This window comes from Balaenoptera physalus (assembly GCF_965194825.1).
Source record: "Balaenoptera physalus genome assembly, chromosome: 8".
In the NCBI taxonomy this organism is placed as follows: domain Eukaryota; kingdom Metazoa; phylum Chordata; class Mammalia; order Artiodactyla; family Balaenopteridae; genus Balaenoptera; species Balaenoptera physalus.
Genome location: NC_138887.1, coordinates 68,569,374 through 68,596,304, shown reverse-complemented (window position 1 = coordinate 68,596,304; position 26,931 = coordinate 68,569,374). Strand labels below are relative to the sequence as shown.

The 26,931-nt window shown below is 41.7% G+C and overlaps 2 protein-coding genes across 17 annotated transcripts in view; one reads left to right on the top strand and one right to left on the bottom strand.

Annotated features, from left to right (window-relative positions):
- MTERF1 (mitochondrial transcription termination factor 1) overlaps nucleotides 1-26,931 on the bottom strand; it is a 602,843-nt gene that overhangs the window by 103,157 nt on the left and 472,755 nt on the right. For 13 of the 16 annotated variants that reach the window (XR_014266393.1, XR_014266394.1, XR_014266397.1 and 10 more), the window contains one exon: nucleotides 8,838-8,944. The exons of 1 other annotated variant lie outside the window; for it this stretch is intronic. Coding sequence is in view for 3 of the 15 variants with exons in the window: in XM_082471747.1 (XP_082327873.1) it covers nucleotides 8,838-8,944 (107 nt within the window). In the remaining 12 variants the exon portion in view is untranslated. Of the gene's footprint in view, nucleotides 1-1,647; nucleotides 2,037-8,837; nucleotides 8,945-10,035; nucleotides 10,546-26,931 lie in introns of those variants that run through there. 2 more of the 16 variants (XM_082471745.1, XR_014266395.1) reach the window with 2 other exon arrangements.
- Nucleotides 10,708-14,910, top strand: FZD1 (frizzled class receptor 1). Its single transcript, XM_082471865.1, has one exon. It carries the CDS (start codon nucleotides 11,138-11,140, stop codon nucleotides 13,070-13,072), a length of 1,935 nt encoding a protein of 644 aa, XP_082327991.1. The 5' UTR covers nucleotides 10,708-11,137; the 3' UTR covers nucleotides 13,073-14,910.

Below are 26,931 nucleotides of genomic sequence, written 5' to 3'. Positions count from 1 at the left end.
CCTCAACAGTGTCTGTACACTAAGACCAGCTTCCCTGGCTCTGATCCATTAGTCCAGGAGCAGACACTAACCTTAAGATGGACCAAAGACATTCCCTTTTGAACTGAAAGACTCGGAGCTTTGATAACTAAGTTACGTTAATGAAGCACATCAGAAGGAAGACCCATAAATTCTTGCCAAAGAGGTAGAGCTGATTTGACTCTTGCACCTGTTTATCTCCTCCTTGTATTCTGTTAGACGCCTCTATGACTTTCCCATGGATTCTCTTCTTTCCTGAAACTATCCAGAATTGTCTATAACTCCCAACCAAAGACTTAAAATAATTTATACCAACTGGAATGAACTCAGGTATACATGTATAATGAATGGTGTATTTGTTTTGTGTCCTTTTCAGTGCTAGAATGAAGGCTCTGTGAAGACAGGAAGACGCCTGCCTTGCTTGGTGCTGTATCTTGAACACCAAGTGAAGTAGTTGGCACATGGTAAGTGGTCCATAAATATTTATTGAATGAATGAATAAATGGAAATATAAGACTGATGCAGCTCTTTGGGAAGTGCCTGGGAAAGAATGAGACTTTACTATGGTTGGGCCGGGAGGGTTAAGGGACCATGGTGGGTTTGGATTCCATGTTGGTGAGAAATGCTTTGAGTGGAGACTCTTGGTTGAATTGCTCAGGTTTTGGAAAACATCCTATATTACCTGATGGTAGAAAGAGTCAAGTACAAAGACCCTGTTTACCTTTGGATGCCAAGATTAGATGAAGGCGCTTTCTTACCATAGTCGAAAGAAATCTCTTTAAACTTGGGCAGTGCAGGAGAGGAGGATGGTAGCTCTGTGAAGCAGTGGATCCTGCAGGGCTGTGTGTCCCATCAGAGACTGACTGGTGAGAGGGCAGCCCTGCAGCAGGAACAGTGCCGGAAGTCTCTGGTGGTTGGGGTATGGACAGAGCAGCCATGACAGCCATTTGCAGCAGGGAGAGTGGCTGGGGGTGGATGGAAATGAGAGGCTAGAGGAGATCCCATTTCCTGTCTACACCAATTCCCTGGAAACAGGGCAGGCAGGGTTGAAATTTCAGTATCCACATTGGTTCTAAAGCCACAGAACTCTGGGGTTGCTCACTACACCCCAAGCTCTTAGCATTTCCAGGCCGGTGTCACAAGGGTTACACTATCTGACCTGCATACTGAGGTATTCTAGTAAGAAGCAGGGTTCCTGCAGGACACAGATTTTTAATTCATCACAGAGGTGGGTCTCTCTGCAATTTTACCTTTTTTGGAGGACATGAGCCTGCCAGATTACTTGGTCTGATGTGTAAAAACTGAGTTCAAAAAATGGGAGCTTTGTATCTCTGTGCTTTAGCTATCGACTTTCTAATTGCCCTGAAAGATGAAATAACTTTGTGTCAGAATATGTCTTGATAACAGCCAAATTCTGGATGCAAAACTATCTCTGAACTTTGGAATGATATCCAACTAAGAGTCAAAGACGAAAGCCTGATTTCTCAGCAGTCACAATACAGTAACCTTCAAACTCCATGACTCACCTCATTCTTCCTGGGGAAAGTTCCAGCTCTACCAGTTTAAGCTTGTCCAATCCTGCCAGGAAAATACTCTGCCAATGTACAGGTGTCTATGTAGAGGTGAGACATTTTGTTCAATTGCTATTGGTCCAAGACCACCACATCTTAGTAACAATTGTCTTAGTAACAATTGTATGCAAAACATTTCTTAATATTTGGTGAGGGGGCTTCCCTGGTGGTGCAGTGGTTGGGAATCCGCCTGCCAGTGCAGTGGACATGGGTTCGATCCCTGGTCCCGGAAGATCCCACATGCCACGGAGCAGCTAAGCCCGTGCGCCACAACTACTGAGCCTGCGCTCTGGAGCCAGCGAGCCACAACTACTGAGCCTGCGAGCCACAACTACTGAGCCCGCATGACACAACTACTGAAGCCCATGCGCCTAGAGCCCGTGCTCTGCAACAAGAGAAGCCACCACAATGAGAAGCCTGCTCACCACAACGAAGACCCAACGCAGCCTAAAATAAATAAATAAAATAAATTTATTAAAAAAAAAAATTTGGTGAGGGCCCATAGCTTTAATTTTTTTGTTTAACAGTTCTTAAAAGGCTTTGCTTTAATTAGCTAAGAAGGAATGATATAGCCCAGTGGTGAAGCTCCTATAGTCTATAGCCAGACAATCTCAGTTCAACCTCCATTCTCCTGTTCAGTAGGGTGTGGCCAGTTCCTTATCCTCCCTAAGCCTCATTTTTCTCCTCTGTGAAATGGATATAATAATAGGACATCCCTCAAAGAATGAATATGAGAATTAACTAGCACAGAGTAAGCACTCAGCAAATGTTATTATTATAGCTATCTTTAACCCTCATAATATAAAATAAAATTATTTTATAAGTTCAGATTTCTTAGTGTGGCAGTTTTAAAAATTGTTATAAATTCTTTGACACTGCTCCCACTGAAGTGGCGTCTAGGTCTCCTCCGCTTGAATCTGATCAGGCTTGTGACTGCTTTGACTCTAGAATACGTTGGAAGTGACCCTATGTGGCTTCCAAAGCTAGGTCATGAAAGAACATGCAGCTTCTGCGTTGTTGGCTGGAACACTGAGCTGCCCTGTACAGTCTGACTACCCCAAGACTTCCATGCTGGAGAGGCCACGTCAACACTCTGGCTGACAGTCCCATCAGAGTCCAGCGTCCCTGCCTAGGGGCCAAGCATTTTGAAAGCGGATCCTCCAGCTCCAACTGTTCCAGCCCTCAACCGCCTGAGTCACCTCTAGCTGCTGGAGTCCTCCCAGCTGAGTTCCCAGACCTCGTGGCATGCAGACAAGTCATTCTCTCTGTCCCTGTCCAAATTTCTGACTCCACGAACATAATAATTCTGACTCGTGAACACAATAAAATGGCTATTATTTTATGCCACTAAATTTGAGGTGGTTTGTTATATAGCAATAAGTATATGGAACATTTAGAAAATAATGGACCTGGGGGGAAACAATGGAGTAAAAGGGAAAATTAGCCATATCAAAATCATCAGATCCAACCTTGATCTGTGTGCATAATTTTCAAATATCTATCAGTTTTTAATGATGGCAAAGTTTACTTTCTTCTTTCTAAGCTAAAGTCTGTGTTAATCTGAAGGGCCTGCAGCAAACAGAATGACATACAAACTCCACACACTGCAGAGCCCCTAGGGGAAGCTCATGAGCCCATGTAAACATGGACTTCTCTTACTTCTGTTCTTGAGAGAACTGAGGGAAAATGAAAGCTGAAAAGAAAAGCCCTTGGTTTAAATGGACTCCAATTGCATTCCAACCTATCAGATCAATAATGCAGAGATTCCTAAAATCAATGTGCTGAGGCAGTTTTACCAAATGCATTTGCCTATTGATTAATACTCTGACTTTTAAATATAAACATGCATACTTCTTTGTTGTGATCAGAATTACAGTATGCAAAAGCCGGCAAGATACCCAATCTAATGGGTATTCATTAGATTATCATCCTAATTTTATAAATGAGGAAACTGAGTCTCGGGAAAGCAAGAAAACTCACCATGATAAAAGAAATGACAGTGCCTTTTGCTGAGCACAAAGAATACCCCAGTGTCCGGGCTTTTCTTCTGATGCAAAATAGATGTAAGAATGGCGAGTATATCCCCTAAAGGTCTACCCATGGATCAGATCAGATCACAGGAAAGCTACATTTTGAATCTACTTTTCTGCCACCTTACAGACACCTTCCCCCATCTAAAATGCACCATTATTTCTCGGGTTTTATCATGGGTGGTCATCTGACAGTGACCTGTGGCGTTCGATATCCTTTATACTAAAACATCCAAATAACTGTCTTAGAGGTAGATTCTTGGCAGAGTTTTGGATTTTCTAATGAACTTAATTAGGTTACAAAAGCTGTGGGATCTATCTTGTTTCCCTGGGTGTGCTGCCATGGTAATGCATGTAGTAGCTGCATTTGAATTCTGGTTCCCGCCATGGCCAGCTGGGTGAGCAAGGCAACATCTTAGCCTCCATTTCTACATCTGAACTGCGGGTCATCATCTAACTACCTGCATCAGCGTTGTTGTGAAGATTAAGTCAGGTACATGATATGACGATAACGTTCATGGAAGAAAATGATCTTTTTTTCTTTTTTTCACTTTTTTTCAAGTATTAGGATCTCTTTCGCCTTAGATGTCTAGTTAAGTACGAATAGCCCAGTGCTTTTCTTTACTCTGTCCAAAGAAATGTCAGATCTCAATGAAAATGTCTGGTTGCCTGTTCCATTTGTTCTTAATCATAATTCCAAAGGTGTTGTTTTAAGAAGAATTTTTACTAATACTTTAGACACCATGGATTGACTTACACGTTGTATCTTCAGCCAGAGGATTTCAGGTTAAACCAAGAAGCAAGTAAACAAACAAAAAAACCCACAATTTGATCAGACTATGATGTTAAAAGATGTATAATATTATCTCTCCCCCCAACACACAAAACGTCAAGTCATCCAGAAGGGAGAGCAGACATGCTCACTTCCAGAGGCACAAGTTTTACTTGCACTCTTAAAAACCTCTTTCGGCACCAAAATGACTCCAAACTATGCTCCCCACATCTTAGCCAATCAGAGAGGCCTCTTTAAGAAACATAACATTTTAATTTACAAGGGATCATCTATATTTCTTTCCCAGGGCCTCACAGAAGGACTGAATTTTAAATCGAATACAAATGCGTACATGTTTTGCAAAAGTTTTCCCAGATAGTATACACTATTTCCAATTGCATAATGACAACAGAACTCATTAAAGCAGAGTCATGAGATAGCTCTTTGTATTTTAAACTAAGATTTAAGTAATATATTTAGCAAAATCTTCTTTTATAGTTTAATCTTTGAACTATAAGAAGATTTGGGGGTAATAACTACCCTACCTTATTGATGATAATTCAGTGATGGTGATTTCTTCTTCCTTTCATACTTCTATTTTTTTAAATGTGTTCTGTGAGATTTGTGTATGAGTAATCCATGATTCAAACCTAGACCTACTGAATATACCCATCTATATTCAACCTTTGAGTCTTAACCATGTTTAAAATGGAAATTCTAACAAATTATGGCTGACTCACAAAAGATAAGTTAGTTTAGGATCTTAATATTAATCGGCTATAAGTGCCTTGTAAGATAAAAGTCAGGATAGTCAAACTGACAGTCTCCTTTGATAAGCTGTTTTAGGGAAAGCAATATATGTTCTCAAAAGATGGACCTTTCAAAGAGAGCCTATAAATTGAGGTTCTGTGCATAAATGAATCCAAGAACAATCTCGCCAATGTCAAGAACAGATTTGTGTAAGAATGAAGAAAAAAATTAAGAAAGAAAAGACATTTAGTTTTAGAGTTTTTGCAAAAGAATACGGATGTTTTGGAAGTTAAGAATTAGTTTCTGCCATAATTCCTGGGTTAGAAATTCAAGAAGAAAGAAGTAGAAATCTATGCTGAAAGCTTAGATAAAGTGTCTCTACAAAGACAGTATAAGAGACCTTACGTGAAGCCTCTGAGAAAGGTGGGAATAGCATAGCCCAGCCTTTCTTAATCACTACCAGCTCCTGAACCAATCCATATCTCTTCACTAGGAATTCAAAGATAAGCATCAGACACTCAAAGCATAGTAAACCAAGTTCCCACTTTCCATTCCTAACATACAAAAGTGATACAGAGGTGTGAGTCCAACCTTATAAGGTTTAGTTTTAAAATATCTTAGATCTAATCCAACATTTCTCAAGCTGTTTTATGAAAAGCGTTAAGTGTCAAGCTGTTGTGTGTGTGTGTGTGTGTGTGTGTGTGTGTGTGTGTGTATCCCAAAAGTGGGAAATACTAGGTAAGACAAAGTTTAAAAAGGATTCTTTACCTCAGGACTTCTCAGAGATTTTATTAGGCTAACATGAATCCCCAGTAAGGACATAGAGTGTGGCCTTTTCCCAAACTTACTTGAACAAATTTTTTTCACAGACCATCTTTGGGGAAGATATTGTATTTCACAGAAAAAATTTGGAAAATGCTGATATAACTCTTCAGTGAGTCCCAGCATTGATACATCTAGATCCTGGTATAGAAGACTATGTTGAATACTGAGGAATCATCACGATTTGCACCCAGAAACCATATCTTCTTCTATAATTTTTAGAAGAGGACATGTTCGTATAATGTTACCAATGGAAATTCATGGACTTTGGTCACAAACAAGGCCTACTCTGGCACTTCCTGGCTATGGGACCTTGAATAAATTACTTAACTGCTTTGAGCCTTAGATTCTTGATCTATTAAAAAAAGATAATAATTACTACCTACCTCAAAAAGTAGTAAAGTTTAAGTGTACATAGTGTATATTAAGAAAAACAATGCCAAATACCTATGGCAGGTGCTCAAAAATTTAGTCTTAACCTGTGTTATCTCTGTTATTCAACAAGGACAATTCAATCCTGCCACCCACAAGCCAGCAACAAATAACTCACCTAAAAGCTCAAGGTCTGCCAGGTTGCACCTGGAGCATTCACCTAACTACAGGCGAGTCTATGTGCACCCAACTGTATGTAATTGGAACTGGTAATTATCCATATTCAACCTGACATAAGCAGTCTGGAGAAACTTCAGAAGATTTGGGAAAGGGCTGATAAAACAAGATCTTCGATATAAGAAAACTTGACTGAGTCTGATGCTTGAAGAATTAGTATCAAGGAGGAATTGGGTTATGCTTATAGCTTTTACCTAATTGAAATATTTTTATTACCAAGTTCATAATAGTTCATACTTACTTAGTAATTTTTATCTGTGGATCTCAACCCCTTCCACCATATATGAGAAAATAATATATTTTAGATTAATGTCAAAATATGCTGCTCATATTTTCCTTCTTACATTTTGTTACCCACTGCTTTTATCACCTCCCCAAAAGACCTTCCATAACACTAATTTTTATTGGTTACCACCCTGAACTGTTCCTGATTTTAATATCTTCCTCTGTATCACGTAGGTTTGATAAATGAAATAACGTATTGGTATAAAAAATAGATAAGACAACCTAGGTTTTTTTTTTTTTAACTTTCAGGAAATAATTTTTTGACAAGGTCTTTTTTTACACAATCCATTGAGAGAAAACTTCTACAGAAAACTGATTTTTTTTTTAAATAAAAAGAACGATAGCTACTCAAAAGAACATAGAAAGGGTTAAAATAAGCATTTAACAAAATTCATGCCAAACAAAGCCATTTAACCTGTATCTCTTCCTTCAACATTTTTGGGTCTAGTATTCTTAATTATAAACTGGAGAAAATTAACTAGTTCCTAGATGATATTTTGGGTTCCTTCTGGTTCCATGATCTGGCAAAAATGACTTTCTTTTTCTTTTTAGCTCTGACTGCACTTCTGAGCCTCCTCCCTAGTAAACTTCACTGTCCAGTGGAAGATAAAACAAGCTCACGAATTTCAAGAGAACAACTTTTGAAGCAGGACAGACCTACTCTGGGGAACAGAACTGCATTCTGCCAAACTCCCTGTGCCCTACCCTCTTGGGGGAGAAGAGAAAGCATCTGAAGTGATGGTGATGGTGGACGCTTAATGCACTGGATGCTTCTTGGTAATTAATACACTAGAATAAATTGACTTTTCACCAAGCCCAGTCACCAAGAATGACCTTGAGAGAATGGAACACAAGACAGAGAAGTCTTTACACAAGAGGAGTGGCAGAAGAAACATGGCTTGGTAAAGTTTCTAAGCATGGGACATTATCAGCAGAAGAAAGAGCACCAGGGTGAGAGGCTAGAGAAAAGGTGTCCCCGGGAGACTGCGGGCCAGGATGCTAGAGGATGAAATGAATAGTTATGAACTGTGAGTTCTCTAAGGACCTCAGAGAGCACCTGTGTTTCCCAACCTCCTTTTCAATACCAAAATCTTTCATGAATTATGTCAACACACACACACACACACACACACTCATTCACATTTGATACCTGTTGTACATTCATTATGATACTTGTTGCATTTTCTTTAAAAAAATAGGAATCCAGAAATGCTTTAAAACAAATATGAATTTTATGAATTTACTACATCCATGAATATTTGAAAAATGATAATATATATATCTGAAACAAATAGATGTCATTTCGTTTCAACAGGTAAAGATATGACTGCACAATCTTTAGAGACACCAACATGCATGGTGATGAAATTCACAGTGACCTTTTAGTATGTAGGACAAGTGACACTCACATAAAGTAGTGACCTTTACATGTAGACTAATGTTTAAGCTTCCCAGTGACATTGTGCCCCAGGTTCCCTCTTTCCCAGTCATCCTGAAGCCACCTGCTGAACCACTGCAAAGCTCTGAAAAACTCTGGGGCTCTTAAGAGCATATCTGCGAATATTGATAAACTGAACTTTTTTTAGTGGGTACATTATCCAGCTGGAATTGTCTTTTAAAATCCATCCTATGAATTATGTGAGAATGAAGAGTTTTACTTCCAGTTGAATTTCCTGTTTCATGATTTAAATGATTTATGAATGAGGGCTCTGTGTTCAGTCATTGTGGCCCTAGGCAGTTCAGTGGTCTGATTCATTCTCAGGAATTAGATGATCAATTCAATTTTGTAGATCTGATGACCAGATTGATTAGACAGTAAATGATCAGGCCCAATATAAAATACCATTTGGTATCCACGAATATGACAATTTTAAGATAGAATTGACCTCAAAATGATTAATATAGTGCTCAGTGTAGAAAAGGATACAACAGTTATTCTCTAGAGCAATGGTCCTTAAACTTTGAGTGCATCAGACTCACCTGGATGTCTGACTCAGTAGGTATGGACGGGGCTGGAGAATCTGCATTTTTAACAAGTTCCCAGGTGCTGCTGCTGGTTCAGAGATCACCATTTGAGGAGCATTGCTCTTTAAAAAAAGACCAAAAAAGTTGCATTTTAGTTGAGTTTAACATATCAAACGATATAAATTATAACAATATTGTTCAGCCACCCCTGAAGCCACCCCCTGCTTATGTGGGAAAAAGTGACCCTCAACAGTGCCCTGTTGTCTATATAATTTAACCCAAATTTTTAGCATGGATTAAAATTTTTCTCCTGCCTTCCTCATAATATGTCAGCCACACCCACCCCCCTCCCCCTGCAACAATTTAAGCACTTCAGAGCTCCTGTATTTTGCACCTTCCACCCACTTCTCCACAAGAACCCTCCCTACCCACTTCCACTGGCTGGCTGCTTTCCTGTGCTCCTCTGGCTTTGGGATGGGCATCAAGAGAACTGATCTACATCTCTGTGCCCCACTGCACTATGCCTTCCCGTAAGGCCAGCCCATGTCTTGCTTATCTTTGTATTCTACTACCTAACAGTGCTTATAGCATAATATGAGCTTGGTAAGTATTTACTAAACAAATGAATGGATAAACGAAAGATAGAAAATAACTGTAGAAAAGTATCCCAAGAGAGAGTCTAATCATAGGTCAACCAATCCTAGGTAGAATTAATAATACAGTGGCATCTTATTGATAAAACTGAGTCACATAGTCAAAGCATCACTTTAAAAAATCTTACACGAAAACAAGGAGAATGTAAGTCGGCTGAGATGAATTGTGTTATTTTGTTTTGTGAACCGGCATCCGCAGTTCTGCGTCTGAGTGGAAGACCACTCTGCAGCCCAGCCTGTGGCACCCAGCTGGCCCGGGTCTGACCCTCCCAGGATTTCCCACAGATCCGTGGGCGTCTCCGGGCTTTGAAAGGCTCCCAGGAGCTCCCCCAGGGCCCAGGCTGCCCGCAGGCGCAGTTCCGGCCCCGAACCACCTCTGGGGTCTCAGGCTGTGCGGGCTCCCTCTGCTCCCTCAGAGAGGTCGTCGGGTTCTCAAGTTTTTCTCTCTAAATATTTAATGGGCAGTTTCTCTTTGCTTCTGTTTCTGGATTGATAAAGAGGAGAAAAAGGAGTTCGACCACAGAAAAGATAATAATAGCGTACTGTATATCTCACTTTACTTTTTAAATTCCTTCAAAGTTTGTGTTTGGTGGTTGTTTTTCTTCCTTTGATAGCGATCCCGTGAACTTCTCCTTGGGGGAAATGGCGCGTCCAAAGCCCGCCAAGCCCAGCCTGAGAGCTCTAGGATTTGAGAGTAATATTTAAAACAAAACCTCGACAGAGAGAAACTCAAAGGAAGCCGTGCGTTCCTTAAGTCAAAGGTATCTGTTCTGATCGAAGCACTTGGTTTGCTGTTTGTAACCAGCGTTAGGAGCAGAATTTTTAAACACAAAAATGGATAAAAGAAAAGCTAAGTCGAGCGGCGGTCCGCCGACTCCTATTCATTATCTCCAGCAGCATATGGGACCATTCTCCTACTTGTCCTCGCCCTTTCTTCCGCAGAAGCAAAAGCAACCAAGCCTGTCCCGCTTCATAGCAAACCCACTCTTTGTGCCGAGAGGTGCCTCTGCACCACTACTACTTCCTCCCTCTCCCGCCTCCTCCTTCTCCCGCCCGCCTCCGACTTTCGCTCTGGGAACACCGCGGCTGGCGCCCTTTGCGCCGGCAAGTCAGTACAGCGATTGGGCGACGGTCCCTGAGCCTCCAGTTCCGCGTCTGTTTCAAGGCTCCTCCCTCCCGGTGAAAGACAGACTGCGGGGCGCCTGGAAACCGGTCCGAGGGCGCGCGAGGGAGAGGAGAGCGAGCGAGTTGAGGGGTTGACACAAATGGTCAGGCGGCGGCGGCGAAGGAGGAGGCGGAGGCGCAGGGGGGAGCCGAGGCTGCTGGGCTGCCGAGAGTTGTGCGCTCTACCCGGCCGCCGCCACTAGCGCGGCGCCGCCAGCCGGGAGCCAGCTAGCCGAGGGCCAGGAAGGCGGGACGCGACCCCGGCGCGCCCGAGCCAGCCGGGCTCTCCCCGCAGCCCGCGCTTCATGAATCGCAAGTTTCCGCGGCGGCGGCGGCTGCGGGACGCGGAGCGGGAGCCGGGGGAGCGGGCCGAGCACTGCTTGGGCTCGACGGAGGGCACCGGCGGGGAGGAGATCGCCCCGGCCGCAGGGGGAGCAGCCGCCGGCCGCGCCACAGCCAGCCCCAGCCGAGAGGCGCCAAGAAAGGAGCCGAGAAAGTATGGCTGAGGAGGAGGCGCCTAAGAAGTCCCGGGCCGCCGCCGGCAGCGGCGCAAGCTGGGAACTTTGTGCCGGGGCGCTGCGCACGGGACCGGTGGCGGAGGGGAGCGGGGACGCGGGCAGCCGCCGCCGTCCCCCCCCAGTTGACTCCGGGCGCTTGGCGCGCGGGCTGCTACTACTGCTTTGGCTACTGGAGGCTCCGCTGCTGCTGGGGGTCCGGGCGCAGGCGGCCGGCCAGGGGCCCGGGCCGGGGCAGCAGCCCCCGCCGCCTCAGCAGCAGCAGAGCGGGCAGCAGTACAACGGCGAGCGGGGCATCTCTATACCGGACCACGGCTACTGCCAGCCCATCTCCATCCCGCTGTGCACGGACATCGCGTACAACCAGACCATCATGCCCAACCTGCTGGGCCACACGAACCAGGAGGATGCGGGCCTCGAGGTGCACCAGTTCTACCCGCTAGTGAAGGTGCAGTGCTCCGCGGAGCTCAAGTTCTTCCTGTGCTCCATGTACGCGCCCGTGTGCACCGTGCTGGAGCAGGCTCTGCCGCCTTGCCGCTCCCTGTGCGAGCGCGCGCGCCAGGGCTGCGAGGCGCTCATGAACAAGTTCGGCTTCCAGTGGCCTGACACGCTCAAGTGCGAGAAGTTCCCGGTGCACGGCGCTGGCGAGCTGTGCGTGGGCCAGAACACGTCGGACAGGGGCACCCCGACGCCCTCGCTGCTGCCTGAGTTCTGGACCAGCAACCCACAGCACGGCGGCGGAGGCTTCCGGGGGGGAGGCTTCGCGGGGGGCGCCGGCGCGTCGGAACGAGGCAAGTTCTCGTGCCCGCGCGCCCTCAAGGTGCCCTCCTACCTCAACTACCACTTCCTGGGGGAGAAGGACTGCGGCGCGCCCTGCGAGCCGACCAAGGTGTACGGGCTTATGTATTTTGGGCCGGAGGAGCTGCGCTTCTCGCGCACCTGGATCGGCATCTGGTCAGTGCTGTGCTGCGCCTCCACGCTCTTCACGGTGCTCACGTACCTGGTGGACATGCGGCGCTTCAGCTACCCGGAGCGGCCCATCATCTTCCTGTCGGGCTGCTACACGGCAGTGGCCGTGGCCTACATCGCCGGCTTCCTGCTGGAGGACCGGGTGGTGTGTAACGACAAATTCGCGGAGGATGGGGCACGCACGGTGGCGCAGGGCACCAAGAAGGAGGGCTGCACCATCCTCTTCATGATGCTCTACTTCTTCAGCATGGCCAGCTCCATCTGGTGGGTGATCCTGTCGCTCACCTGGTTCCTGGCGGCTGGCATGAAGTGGGGCCACGAGGCCATCGAGGCCAACTCGCAGTACTTTCACCTGGCCGCCTGGGCCGTGCCGGCCATCAAGACCATCACCATCCTGGCGCTGGGCCAGGTGGACGGCGATGTGCTGAGCGGGGTGTGCTTCGTGGGGCTCAACAACGTGGACGCACTGCGCGGCTTCGTGCTGGCGCCACTCTTCGTGTACCTGTTCATCGGCACGTCCTTCCTACTGGCCGGCTTCGTGTCCCTCTTCCGCATTCGCACTATCATGAAGCACGACGGCACCAAGACCGAGAAGCTGGAGAAGCTCATGGTGCGCATCGGTGTCTTCAGCGTGCTCTACACGGTGCCAGCCACTATCGTCATTGCCTGCTACTTCTACGAGCAGGCCTTCCGGGACCAGTGGGAGCGCAGCTGGGTGGCCCAGAGCTGCAAGAGCTATGCTATCCCCTGCCCCCACCTCCAGGCGGGCGGCGCCCCGCCGCACCCGCCCATGAGCCCTGACTTCACAGTCTTCATGATCAAGTATCTTATGACGCTGATCGTGGGCATCACGTCAGGCTTCTGGATCTGGTCCGGCAAGACCCTCAACTCCTGGAGGAAGTTCTACACTAGGCTCACCAATAGCAAACAGGGGGAGACCACCGTCTGAGACCGGGGACTCAGCCCATTCCCAGCCCTCGGCCTGGTCCCAGCCACCCCAAAAAGCTGGCCCTATGGAATCCTTGCCAAGTCTGGCTACTCGAGCCTTTCTCACTAGCCATTCACTTTCGAGGGCTCCTTTTAACAACAAGGCTCCTGCAAAAGCTTCTGTCGCTGGGGGCAGAGGGACTCGAGGGCCCAACTGCCAGAGGGGGATGAACAGACCTCTCTTGCTCTGGTACCAGGACTGTACGCTTTTATGATTGTAAATAGCCTGTGTAAGATTTTTGTAAGTATATTTGTATTTAAATGACGACCGTTCACGGGTTTTTCTTTTAGTTTCCTTTTTTTTTTTTTTTGGTTTAAATTGTAATTATTTAGGGCGGTTTAACCATTTGAGACTTTTTCTTCTTGCCCTTTGCAGAGTACCGCAGAGAGAAAACCAGAGCTCACTGCTCATTGCTTCTGTTGGTGCTGGCGCGCCCCTCCCTTACGAGGGGTGGGGAGCGCTTGGGTTTGCACCGCCCGGATCACTTTCCTGCTCCTCTGTCTGCTCCCTCCCTCCCCGTCCTTGCTGGGGTCCGGGCTCTTAAGGTACAGAACTCCACAAAGCTTGCAAGTCCGAGAGTGGAACCCCGCCCATCCCAAGTCAGCCCTTGTCCGGGGCCAGATTGCAAACGCCTGTCCCTTAGACTATCCGAAGCTGAAGTTTTCACTGTCCAGAACCTTACCCCTAGCTTCGAGGAGGCCCACGGATGTGGGCACTAGAAGCTGCAGCCTCCCTCGCTCTGGCCTCAAACACCCAGACACTCCCTTCTTCCACCTAAGTTGGTTAGAGGGTGAGTGGGATAACCAATGCCAAACTTTTTTTAAGTCTAATTTTTGGTAGATGAGCTCATTTCATTCTCCAGCGTCTAAAACCTGGTATGGGTTCGCCCAGCGTCATGGAAAGATGTGGTTACTGAGATTTGGGAAGAGGCATGAATCTTTGTGTGGGTTGGGAGAGACTGAAGATGGGAGTTATAAAATGTTAATTCTAATTGCATACGGATGCCTGGCAACCTGCCTCTAGGATTGACACAGCCTGCATAAAGATTTACCGTTCTGTAAAATGGAAATGTTAGGTCACCTGGAAAGCTTTGTTAAGGAGCTGATCTTTGCTTTCCGTAACAGGACAGCAAAACGGTAAACTGAATATGAAAACTTGAAGGAGATTTCAGTGTAATGGACGTCCTCAAAATGAAGTGCTACTTTCTTATTTTCAATCAAATAATAATTAGACATATATCAGAAACTTTAAAATGTAAAACTTGTACACTTTCAACATATTATTACGATTATTATTCAACAACACATTCTGAGGGAGAAACAATCCACATCACTAATAATAACCTGGTAAGATTCCAGGCGGTAAAGGAGGTGGAATAATTGATGGGATTAGCTCCTGAAATAAACAAAATATGGGCATGCATGCTAAAGGGAGAATGTGTGCAGGTCTACTGCACTAAATCCTGTGTGCTCCTTTTTGGATTTACAGAAATGTGTCAAATGTAAATCTTTCAAAGCCATTTAAAAATATTCACTTTAGTTCTCTGTGAAAAAGAGGAGAAAAGCAATCCTCCTGATTGTATTGTTTTAAACTTTTAAGAGTTTATCAAAATGCCGGTACTTAGGACCTAAATCTATCTATGTCTGTCATACCCTAAAATGACAATGAATTTGAATTTGGTATGCATTTATTCTGTTCATTATCACAAAATCATCTATATTTATAGAGGAATAGAAGTTTATATATATAATACCATATTTTTAATTTCACAAATAAAAAAATCAAAGTTTTGTACAAAATTATATGGTTTTTGCGCCTGAAAATAATAGAGCTGGAACTGTATGCACTATGAACTACCTTTACATTTTATAGTGTCTATAGCCAATCCCACAGTATATAAATTCAGGAATTTCAACGAAAAAGTCTATCTTTAAACCTTCAGACCAGTCCTTCCAAAGAATTAACCGACTTGCATTGTAGTGATTGATGTGAAGTCCCTAGAAAAGATCTGCTTCCATGACAGTAACAATATAAAATAGAAGTTTACAAATTATTTCTTTACTCAAAGAAGATTATTAAAAAGAGAACTCTAATTTTATTACAGCTTTTTTTCCTTTTAAAGGGTACATTTACGTAACTTTCTATAATATGGAGGTTTATTTTTAAATCATCCACCATCATCTTTGTCACGATTTTTATGAAGTATTATCTTATACTTTCCATAATCTTGGATATTCCAAAACCATAAATAGGCAATCAATAAACGGTTAACTGACTGTGTGTTTATAAGCATTTTAAGCAGCAGTTGGGTGTATAAGGCTGTTTTGTTGTTTGCTTCTGAAGATCCATTTTTATATTGTTCAAGGAACCTTCCCTAGAGGAATTATCTAGTTGGTCTACTCTTAGTTAGAATTAATGTAAGTGTATAATATGTAGAGTGTATATATACATATATCTATATCTCTCTATAAAATATACACATAAGTATACACACTAATTTTTATAAAATATACAAAGTTTACTTATATATTTTACAATATGGAAATAAGGTTATGAGAAAAGGAGAATGCCAGATGGAAAACCTCAAATACCTTTGGAAAACAAGTCTCTTATTCCTTTATACGCTAAAAACATCTATATTAAATTTTCCCATGAAAACATTTTGTGATAAAATGACAAGGGGCTAAAATGAAGACCTTTAATACAATAGAGTTACTTTCATGGTTATAAGGCAGTTGTCTTAGAAGTCATCATCATTATTTATTTTAAGGCAAATGAAAAACTTAAATCTAACTGAAAATAGAGCATTCAATTTTAATTAGCAAGGTGCAACTTTATGTTCTTTTTTTCTTTGTTACATTAATCTAATATAGTAGATATTGGAGAAGGTTTTATTGTGTAGGCACACAAAAAATAGCAATTCTTAGGCTAAATTAAAACAGGTCTTCTCACTAGATTATTCAACAGATAGTTTCTGGAAAAAAATTTTAAGATTATTAGTCTCTATTCAAAGAATAAATACAAAGCATTCTTATTGTGGGTGTCCTTAAAATGATGTAACTATAAAATTTGATGCAGACAGGTTTTATAATGCTGGATTTAAGTAATTTGAAAAGACATTTTTAAGCCACCAGCAGGCTTTGTTTTTACAAAACAACTTATTTTAAATTGTGTAGCATACAGAAAGCCAGTGTATTCTTTTGTTTCTTTCAACAGTGATGGCAAAATAAGACTTGCCTGAAAAACCATAAAGCTACTGGGAATATGGTCCCATTAATATACTGTTTCCATGACAAACCCTATTTTCAGATTATTTGGTTTGCCTATTTTATTTTTTTAAACCAGCTATCAATTGGAGTCAATTTTCCCCCTTACTGTGTGTGTGTTTGGTTCAGCTTTTGTAGTAAATATATACATAGTATGAAAGCTTTCTGATGCTTTTTAAAAAAAAAAAAAAAGCCATTTTTTATTTAAACTTTCTGCGGGGGCAGAAAGTCATATTTTTAATCTAAAAGCCAGTTAGTGTCAAACATATGCAAAACAGCTGGACCGGATTTTTTAGTTTGTCTGAGGCAGTCACTTGTTAGCCTGAGTTAACTGTCTTGGTTCTTTTGTCTCCACGGAGCACTGAAGCCTTCCCCTGTAGTTGCATCATTCCCAAACTCCAGCATTGAACTAGGAAAGGAGAACACAGTGAAGAGTTGATGGCCAATTAAAAAAAATTGCCTAAACCACAAACCATTTCAGGACTTGGGTGGCTTCAGATCACTTTCCCTGGTATCGTGTTTCGATCTTGGTACATATTTATTTTTTTAAAAGATGCCATATTTTCAGTGTGTGTGTTTGTGTTCAACTTCAGCTACTCTTGCTTTTATTGCTTTATAACCATCTTTTGGCTATAAACCAGATTTTACGTAATGTACATGCAATTAATTGAAACCAGTGTTATGACACTGGATGTCTCTGATACATTTCTGATTATAATGTTCTGTGTAACTGGGGCCTGAGAGATAATCAAAATGTGACCATTACATACGTCTTGAGGTGGACACTGGTAATACTGTCATTAAATACTTCACAGAATATACTAACATCAAAGTCTTGCAGGATTAACCTGTAGGCGCCAAACTAAGATGTGGACTACATATAAGAGTTCTCCAGTTACATTACTAAAAAGGAATTGCGATACCACCTTAAATTCAAGACTTTTATTTTAAGACCCTTACATTTGAAATGGGGTCTTACAAGGGAAGTGCCAAACAAGGTAAAATTAATTTTGGTGACTCCTAAGATTTATATCTATATTTTTGAACTGTTGGCAGATACCAATAGCCCCTAGAATTTGAGAAACATTACTTGAGCTTCATGACTCAGAATTCCCTAAAACTTTGGGAGCTTAAATATTTCTATTCACTTCGGTCATACCTTTGACAGTGGATATGTCAAACCATAACTATAGTGACAAAATAGCTTATTTGTAACCTGGTGATATAAAGACAGACTCTAGACTAATTTTCTTAAGTTTTATCATGATCTGTGGTGAAAAGTGTCTCTACTCCATTACAGAATCAAGTTCCTGTTTAAATACAATAACACTTACGTTGGGGATTTTTGTTTTTAAGTTGGTTTGGGACCCTAATAACGGATCAAGTAAAAGGATTTATCACAAATCTTTCTCATGTAATGGACAGGATCAAGTATAATCTATAAGTACATCGTACAATGAACATATAATAAATGTTCTGAAGGTTATCATCAGTTTTATAAGTCAAGCAGATTCTTAAAATTGTTCAAAAAACTAAAATAACATTTTCCAATAGCAATTTCTCTAAATAAATCCTTTTATTTTAAGATAGTGATATTCTAAAGAGGTATATTTTTGAGTGATAAAATTAAAATAATGCTGCATTTTCTAAAGGAATCATTAATACACTAGTTGAATGGTATATTTGTATAATTAATAATTCTAAAAGCGACGTATTAGAATAACATTGATTTGCACATTTTATACACGCATGCTATTTTTTTTTTAATGAAATTGACTTGCTGGAAGACAGTAACTTTTAGGTTTGTTTGTTTTTTTAAACTTTGGATTTATTTATTTATTTATGTATTTATGGCTGTGTTGGGTCTTCGTTTCTGTGCGAGGGCTTTCTCTAGTTGCGGCAAGCGGGGGCCACTCTTCATCGCGGTGCGCGGGCCTCTCATTATCGCGGCCTCTCTTGTAGCGGAGCACAGGCTCCAGACGCGCAGGCTCAGTAGTTGTGGCTCACGGGCCTAGTCGCTCCGCGGCATGTGGGATCCTCCCAGACCAGGGCTCGAACCCGTGTCCCTGGCATTGACAGGCAGATTCTCATCCACTGCGCCACCAGGGAAGCCCAACTTTTAGGTTTTAAAATTTGAAGTGTGCATATTTCATATAGAGACAATCTCAAGAAATTTTATTCACAATATAGACTTTCAAAACATGTTCTCAGGACTAGAGTGATTAACATGAAAAGGAAACACTATTGCTACTTTGAGATAGTTCTCTGTGGCCTGGATTTCTTTTCTTTCCTTTTTAAAATCCGAGTATCCTCTAATTTGTGGATATCTCCATGTTTCAGATCTCAAGACCTGTTTGAATTAAATTTGCAGGGGAATAACTGTAGGATCCCCCCAAAGACAAAGTGTGGCCTTTATTTCCTTTCAAGTTGGCAGCGTGTCCTTGCTTAAAGGAAGCACTCAGAAAAAGATTGTTCTTTTGCCCTTGGAAATGCTCGTCTTCACAAACGCAGCAGCAAATACCTGGAAGTCATACAGGCTAGTTAAATGTATATTCCAAATGCCAAGTGCTACTTGATTGTTACAAGATAGAATTTTTTTTTCCTTTAAAAGTAGATGTAGAGACTATTCTTGACCTTATCTTTCCAACTCTTGGAAAACACTTTCTAAAAGTTAACTTCAATAAATATTCTGTCAAAAACTCATAACTCAAACAGGGTAACCCACTGTTTAGGTTTGTCCAGGACTGAGGGGTTCCTTGGGATGTGGGATTTTCAGTGGTAAAACCAGGAAAGTCCTGGGCAAACTGGGATGATGGATCACCCTATTCCATGGATTAAATTGAGCTTCCAAGATAGAGTAAAAGCTTCTGTAGTGGTCACTGGTCCAGCACTAAAAATATTCCACTGTAGGGGCTTCCCTGGTGGCGCAGTGGTTGAGAGTCTGCCTGCCAATGCAGGGGACACGGGTTCGTGCCCCGGTCTGGGAAGATCCCACATGCTGCGGAGCGGCTGGGCCCGTGAGCCACAATTACTGAGCCTGCGCGTCTGGAGCCTGTGCTCCGCAACAAGAGAGGCCGTGATAGTGAGAGGCCCGCGCACCGCAATGAAGAGTGGCCCCCACTTGCTGCAACTAGAGAAAGCCCTCGCACAGAAACGAAGACCCAACACAACCAAAATAAATAAAATAAATAAATTAATATTAAAAAAAAATATTCCACTGTAGTTTTAGCCTCATTCATTACCAGATGAAAAGCCAGTGAACACAGCCCTTTGTAACTGATCTTGACAGTGAGTACCAATCACCAGAAGCTGAGTGCAACATGAAGGTATAATGGAATAAATCACATTGATATCTTGGCAGTTCTGTCTTCTGCCTCCTGAAGAAATGGGGCATAGGTACAGGAACCTAAGTGGCCACTGAGCCCTGTTCTTGCTGCTTATGAAACCAGGTCAAGTAGCTATTTTTATGGAAGACTCTCAAAAGTATTCCTTTGGAATAAAATGCGTTTTTTTTTTTTAATTGATGTTAAGGTTTATCAGATTGTAAGGAACTGTTAGGTTTTTGCCTGTGTTTATATCTCTTTATTTCTCTGTCAGAACAGTCCACTGTAATGAGATTACAAACTCAAGCAGGGTTTATCCCTAATGGCTATACATCAACACTTAATTGTCATACTTTTTCTCAGAGGTAAGTAGGTTTACCATGCATGTTTTCCTCAAAATGAAAAGTTGTATCTACAGGAAGGAAAAAGAAGTAAATAAACTTAAAATTCTACAGTGATTATTGGGAGTTGTAGGATGTAGGGTGTGGACCAGGCAATCCATGGCATTCACATTTCTATTTGCATGAAACTCTTCAATTAGAATTGGTTCACCCTTTTTATTTATTTATTTATTTTTTAAAAAGATTATGCAATTTTATTGTAAAAAAGTAAACTTCCATTTACAAATTCCAAGCACTTATCAAATGTTACTATTTGAGGTATAGCAGAAGCCAGTTAGTTAAAGATACAGATTCTGGACTCAGTCTCAGACTTTGAAAACCGATACCCTAGGCCATTTCATTTCCAAAATCTTATGATTGGATAAATTCTGTTGTAATTAATGACTTTTCCACTTTACTATTTTTTTTACTTGTAGGTACATTTTAGTGAAGTAAAACATATAAAGAAAAGTATCCTCATATAAAGTGTGTGTTTGATCAAATTTCACAAAGTAACACAATTTTAAAAACATAACCCACATTAGTAAATTGAACATAACCAGTATCCTTCTCATGTACTTTCCTGAGCACTACTAACCCCCTCCAAAGACAGTCTCTCTCTATCCTTATATCATCAAGTAGTTCTGCCTATCTGGAATATCATATAAAAAGAATCTTGTAGTATGTGTTCTTTTTTATCTGGCTTCTTTTACTCAATATTATGTTTCTGAAAGTCATCTATACTGTTGAAGTTGTCAATACTTTGTTCATTTTCATTACTGTATAATATTTCTTTGTATATATATTCTACATATTTTTCTTTTTTTAACGTATTTATTGGCGTATAATTGCTTTACAATGGTGTGTTAGTTTCTGCTTTATAATGAAGTGAATCAGCTATACATATACATATATCCCCATATCTCCTCCCTTTTGCGTCTCCCTCCCATCCTCCCTATTCCCACCCCTCTAGGTGGTCACAAAGCACCAAGCTGATCTCCCTGTGCTATGCGGCTGCTTCCCACTAGCTATCTATTTTACATTTGGTAGTGTATATATGTCCATGCCACTCTCTCACTTTGTTCCAGCTTACCCTTCCCCCTCCCCATATCCTCAAGTCCATTCTCTAGTAGGTCTGCGTCTTTATTCCCGTCTTGCCCCTAGGTTCTTCATGACCATTTTATTTTTAGATTCCATATATATGTGTTAGCATATGGTATTTGTTTTTCTCTTTCTGACTTACTTCACTCTGTATGACAGACTAGAGGTCCATCCACCTCACTACAAACAACTCAATTTCATTTCTTTTTATGGCTGAGTAATATTCCATTGTATATATGTGCCACGTCTTCTTTATCCATTCATCTGTCAATGGACACTTAGGTTGCTTCCATGTCCTGGCTATTGTAAATAGAGCTGCAAGGAACATTGTGGTACATGACTCTTTTTGAATTATGGTTTTCTCAGGGTATATGCCCAGTAGTGGGATCGCTGGGTTGTATGGTAGTTCTATTTTTAGTTTTTTAAGGAACCTCCATACTTGTTCTCCATAGGGTCCACCCCTTTTTATATTGACTTTATCCTTCTCTTCATCCTTCTGATTCATCCATTCCTCTCAATCTTCTTATAAATGCACATAAAATTTCACTTCCTTTGTTGTTGAAACAAAACACTATTCTTGCTATCTTTTAATTAAACTCGAGGTAAAGAAATAAAAAAGATGGGCAGATAAAGTAGTTATTTCAGGAGATACCTACACATTAGATTCTAAAGCCTTGGTTCTCAATAGGGAGCAATTTTGGCCCCCAGGAGACATTTGGCAATATCTGGACACATTTTTGGTTGTCATGACTGGGGGTGGGTGGGTTTCTACGGGCATCTAGTGAGTAGAGGCCAGGGAGGCTACAAACCATTTCACAATGCACGCAGGACAGCCCCTGACAACAAAGAATTATCTGATTCAAAGTGCCAGAGTTGAGAAATGCTGCTCTAAAGGAATACTTAAAATTGTGAGTACAGGGCTTCCCTGGTGGTGCAGTGGTTGAGAATCCGCCTGCCAATGCAGGGGACACGGGCTCGAGCCCTGGTCTGGGAAGATCCCACATGCCGCGGAGCAACTGGGCCCGTGAGCCACAACTACTGAGCCTGCGCGTCTGGAGCCTGTGCTCCGCAACAAGAGAGGCCGCGATAGTGAGAGGCCCGCGCACCGCGATGAAGAGTGGCCCCCACTTGCCGCAACTAGAGAAAGCCCTCGTACAGAAAAGAAGACCCAACACAGCCAAAAATATACTAATTAATTGATTAAAAAAAATTGTGAGTACACATTTTTAAATAATGAAACATAATAAATTTATAAAATAGGATTGAGAAAAATATGGATTTACTTATGCCTACAGCATGGACTTTACTTTTGACCCACAAAGTTTGTTTTACATTGATTAATAGCCTGATGATATTGCATTGTAGTCAATGTCTTCATCTGCTTGGGCTGCTATAACAAAAATACCATGGAATGGGTGGCTTAAACAACAGACATTTATTTCTCATAGTTCTGGGGTCCGGGAAGTCCAAGATCAAGGTGCCAGCAGATTCAGTCATAAGTATGAGACCCTATCTCCAAATACCTATACATTGGGGATTAGGATTTCAACATATGAATTTTGGGGGGAAGCAAACATTCAGCCCGTAACAGTCAACAAAATAAATCTGTTTTTATTACTTAAATCTAGACAAGGACAGACAGTATAATAATTTCAGTGGAAAAAAATCTGTGAATTACATTAAATAAGCTTATTGAAAAAAATCTCTTTCAAGTGTTAGCACTATGCTGTTACACTTCATATTCCACATTTCCATTTTCTTGACACATGTCCCTGCATCATTGAAGGTGTTACGATACAGAGGAAGAACCTGGCCTGGGAGGCAGAAAACCTGGGTTCCAGTCTGGACTGGGCTAAGCGCGTTAAGGTACCTTGGGTAAGTCCGACTCACAAGATTTCATGAGTCCAATGGAGACACTAATGAAATAATACACATGAAAACCGTTTTGTAAACAGTGAAGCTCTGTACAAACGCGAGGGGTTTTCATTATCACTCACATTGAGCTAATTAAGGAGGAGACTGAGACATCTTGAAGGCTCTTTCTCAGCTTTGACTACTCCCCTCCCCCACTTTTGGAAAAGGACGTTCCAGTCACTAAAGGGACCCAAGGTGATGGGGGCCTTTCTGCAGTTTTCCCAGCCCCTGTCCTCTGGCTTTGTCACTACACTTGGGTTCTCCCGAACATACATAAGATTTTTCCCAGTTTTTATGAGACTCTGGTTAAATTTCGGATAAACCAGTCTGCAGTGCAGCAACTGCACTATTTGACTGGGCTTGGGTCCTCATAAGGGGAAAGGAGGGTCTTGTTTGAGAGGGCTGGTCTGGGGCAAGAATTCTGCTCCAAGAGTGTTTCAAGGTCAGAAGTATAAGAGGGCTAAGAATATGTTCTAGGTCCAAATATGACAAATTCACAGGCAGACACTCGATTGAGAGCCCTCATAGAGTGACACAAGTGCCTCAGGAACTGTCCATTTGTTCATTAATGAAGCTGGGGTAGATGTGAGAAGCAGCTTGGGATGGGATGCTTTGTGTCCTGAAGGCAGACAGGTTGGGGTCATCTGGCACTGGAAGAGGTGAAAAAGAAAGGGATATAATGAAAACCAAAGTCAGCTAATCTTTCTTGGAGCTAGCTCTCATGGGAGTCAGTAAAGTGTTAGCTGAATGGACACATCTCTCAAATAGGGCCATAATCTTGGATTGGAAATATGACCTTTCATCTTCCTCCTTTTCAAAAAAAAATCAATTTCAAGGTAATAGGGACTTGGACGCAAAGAAGTTTAATGTCATCTTGGAAAGAATTTTGGATTTGCAAGATGTGGTTTGAATCTCAACGAGCTCTTAGCCTCAGATCCATTTATCTAAAATGGTGATACTAACAACTTTTTACTAATTCATATGGTTGTTGGGAGGATTAAAGAAATAAAGTATATAATGGCATTTTTAGCACTAGAGAGTCATTTACAGATCTTGGTCTTCCTCCCCTCACTGTATATTTCTTTTCTCTCTTCCTCTTCTCCCTAATATTCTCCCCTACCCTGCTCCCTCTCCTCGCTCTTCTCACCCATATGCCCTCCCCTTCCCTTCCTCCTTCTGTAACTCACCATTTTCGCTGATGGAAATTGAAAATGCAAACTAATGCCATATTGTTCCTGCATCCTCTTTTCAGGCTAAGCATGTTTTACAAGACTTATTCAGATAAAGATTAAGTTAATGGGCAACCTTAAGGTTAAATGACACAAATAATGTTCTGTATATTAGTGATATTGCTCTTAAAACATAAGTGCATTTCTATGCATTCATGCCCACCTTGGGATACACTGTTTCAAATTCAAATTCTTTATGGCTGCTAACAATTCTGACCTAACTGGTAGGTTGTACACTTGGGTAACATGGCAGCAGTTCTTCAAGGCCACTCTAAATCATGACCAGGAAGAGAATCATAATTTCCTTTCAGAAATAAACTCTTCTACAGACTGATAATTAACTGAAGAATTGCAGGAGTCCTTTGTTTGTCCTTGTTGACTATATTGCCAAAGGGAGCTTGTTCAATAGTGGTTATGAAAATGCTCCTTTGATACTATTGGAACATACTGAATATATATAAATATATTTTTTTAAATTATTTATTTAATTTTGGCTGTGTTGGGTCTTCGTTTCTGTGCAAGGGCTTTCTCTAGTTGTGGCGAGCGGGGGCCACTCTTCATCGCGGTGCGCAGGCCTCTCACTATAGCGGCCTCTCTTGTTGCGGAGCACAGGCTCCAGACGCGCAGGCTCAGTAGTTGTGGCTCACGGGCCCAGTTGCTCCGCGGCATGTGGGATCTTCCCAGACCAGGGCTAGAATCCGTGTCCCCTGCATTGGCAGGCAGATTCTCAACCACTGCGCCACCAGGGAAGCCCCCTGAATATATTTTGATGCTTGAAGTGTAGCAGGGTTGAGGGCTTATATCAAAGCAGTTGATTGGTCATTTCTTTATTTCCTTGTATAGAAAGAGCAGCTAGCCATTTTGGTGCCTTGGTGACCCCCGAGGGTCTAGTATATCGGTTCTTCTATTGCTGCTGTAACAAATTACCACAAACTTGAAAAACACAAATTTACTGTCTTACAATTCCATAAGTCAGAGTATGACATCGGTGTCACTGGGCTAAAATCAAGGTCTTGCACAGCTATGTTTCCTTCAGTAGGCTCTAGGGGAAAATCGGTTTTCCTGCCTTTTCCACTTCTAGAGGCTGCTCCCCATGGCTCTTGGGCTCCTTCCCCCATACTCAAACCAGCAACATTGGATCAGGTCTTTTTTCTCACTGTCTGATTCTCTCCAGCTGGGACTGGTCCCCCTGCTTTCAAGGACACATATGATTAGATCAATGCAGGACAATGCTCCAAGAGTTAGAGCGTGGACATTTTGAGGGGATCATTTTTCTGCCTGCCACATTTATGTTTAGCTGTTGGAAATAGCTAGAGGATCTTTTTGTTTTAAGAAGTATTCTCATCACATTCTCATTCTTTACAATTCCATTTTTTAGAAACTGGCTTCCTGAATTTCTTCTGTTCTCCATTTTGTTCTCTCAAAATATGTTTCTGTCAATGGTCAATTCCTCATTGGTTTCCCCTCTCCCTTCACCCCATTTTCTGTTAAGTGGTCTGCACATCGGTCCTAATCTTCTAACTCCACCAGATTTCTTTATATTCCAGATTTCATCTTTCTTCTTCTTTCTGCTACAGATCCTCCTCTTTGCTACCCACCCTATATATCTTTTCAATACATTTCCCTCTAGATTCATGGTGTGTGTCTGTCCCAGAAATAGGTCAGAAAGAGACAGTGATTGACTTATGTCAAACATTTTCTTCCAAGTGAAGAATAATATAATCCCACTATTTTTTAAATTACAAGTGATATAACTCTATGGTTTCCATCAGAAACACACCTGTCAAGTGACTGTATTTTTGCCCTTCGGTGAAGGGCTGGATGTGAGAAATAGTTTACCTAGTTAACCTCATCTCTGATTTATTTGATCTGTATTTCTAGCTGTGACTATAGATTTTAATTCTTTATGACGTTATCACCATGTTCATAGAGAAAATTTTTTCTCATCATCTTTAATTTAAACATTTTGTTGAAAAAGAAAAATCTCAATTGCCTGGGTTGCATTTTATACAAATTCAGGTAATGAGTACGCCTGTCCTAGTTTAAAATGCTATGTTGACATTTTTGGAGAAGAAATTTTTCTAGCATTACAAATGCATCCTTTAAAATGTTCTCTATAATGTAATTTTTAGTCTACGTTAGAAACCAACTGCAAGATTTTTTTTCTATCTAGACTGTTATGGCTAAAAGTACATATTTTCCTCCCATATATATATGTATATATATATATATATATATATATATATATATATATATATATATATATACACACACATATATATGCTAAAAGTACATATTTTCCTCCCATATAAATATGTCTGGAAAAAATATGCCTTTTTCAGCAACTTATTTAAGAAGAAGGATTTCAAATGTTCATAGCTATCCCCAAATATGCATTATTTGCAAGCATCTGAATTTGCAGGGATTATATAGAGATACAGAGAATTTCTAGAAATCAGTAATGAATTAGCATATACAAAGTTATCATCAAATACCTCTATTATTTATTCTCTTTTAAAATTTACACCATTCATCCTCTCTATAACTTTTTTTTCCCAAGTAGGGATAATTTTCAGTAACAGACCAAAGCTCATTTGAATGCAGTAA

Coding starts and splice junctions, on each gene's coding strand:
- FZD1 (XM_082471865.1), top strand. CDS start 11,138: ATGGCTGAGGAGGAGGCGCCTAAGAAGTCCCGGGCCGCCGCCGGCAGC.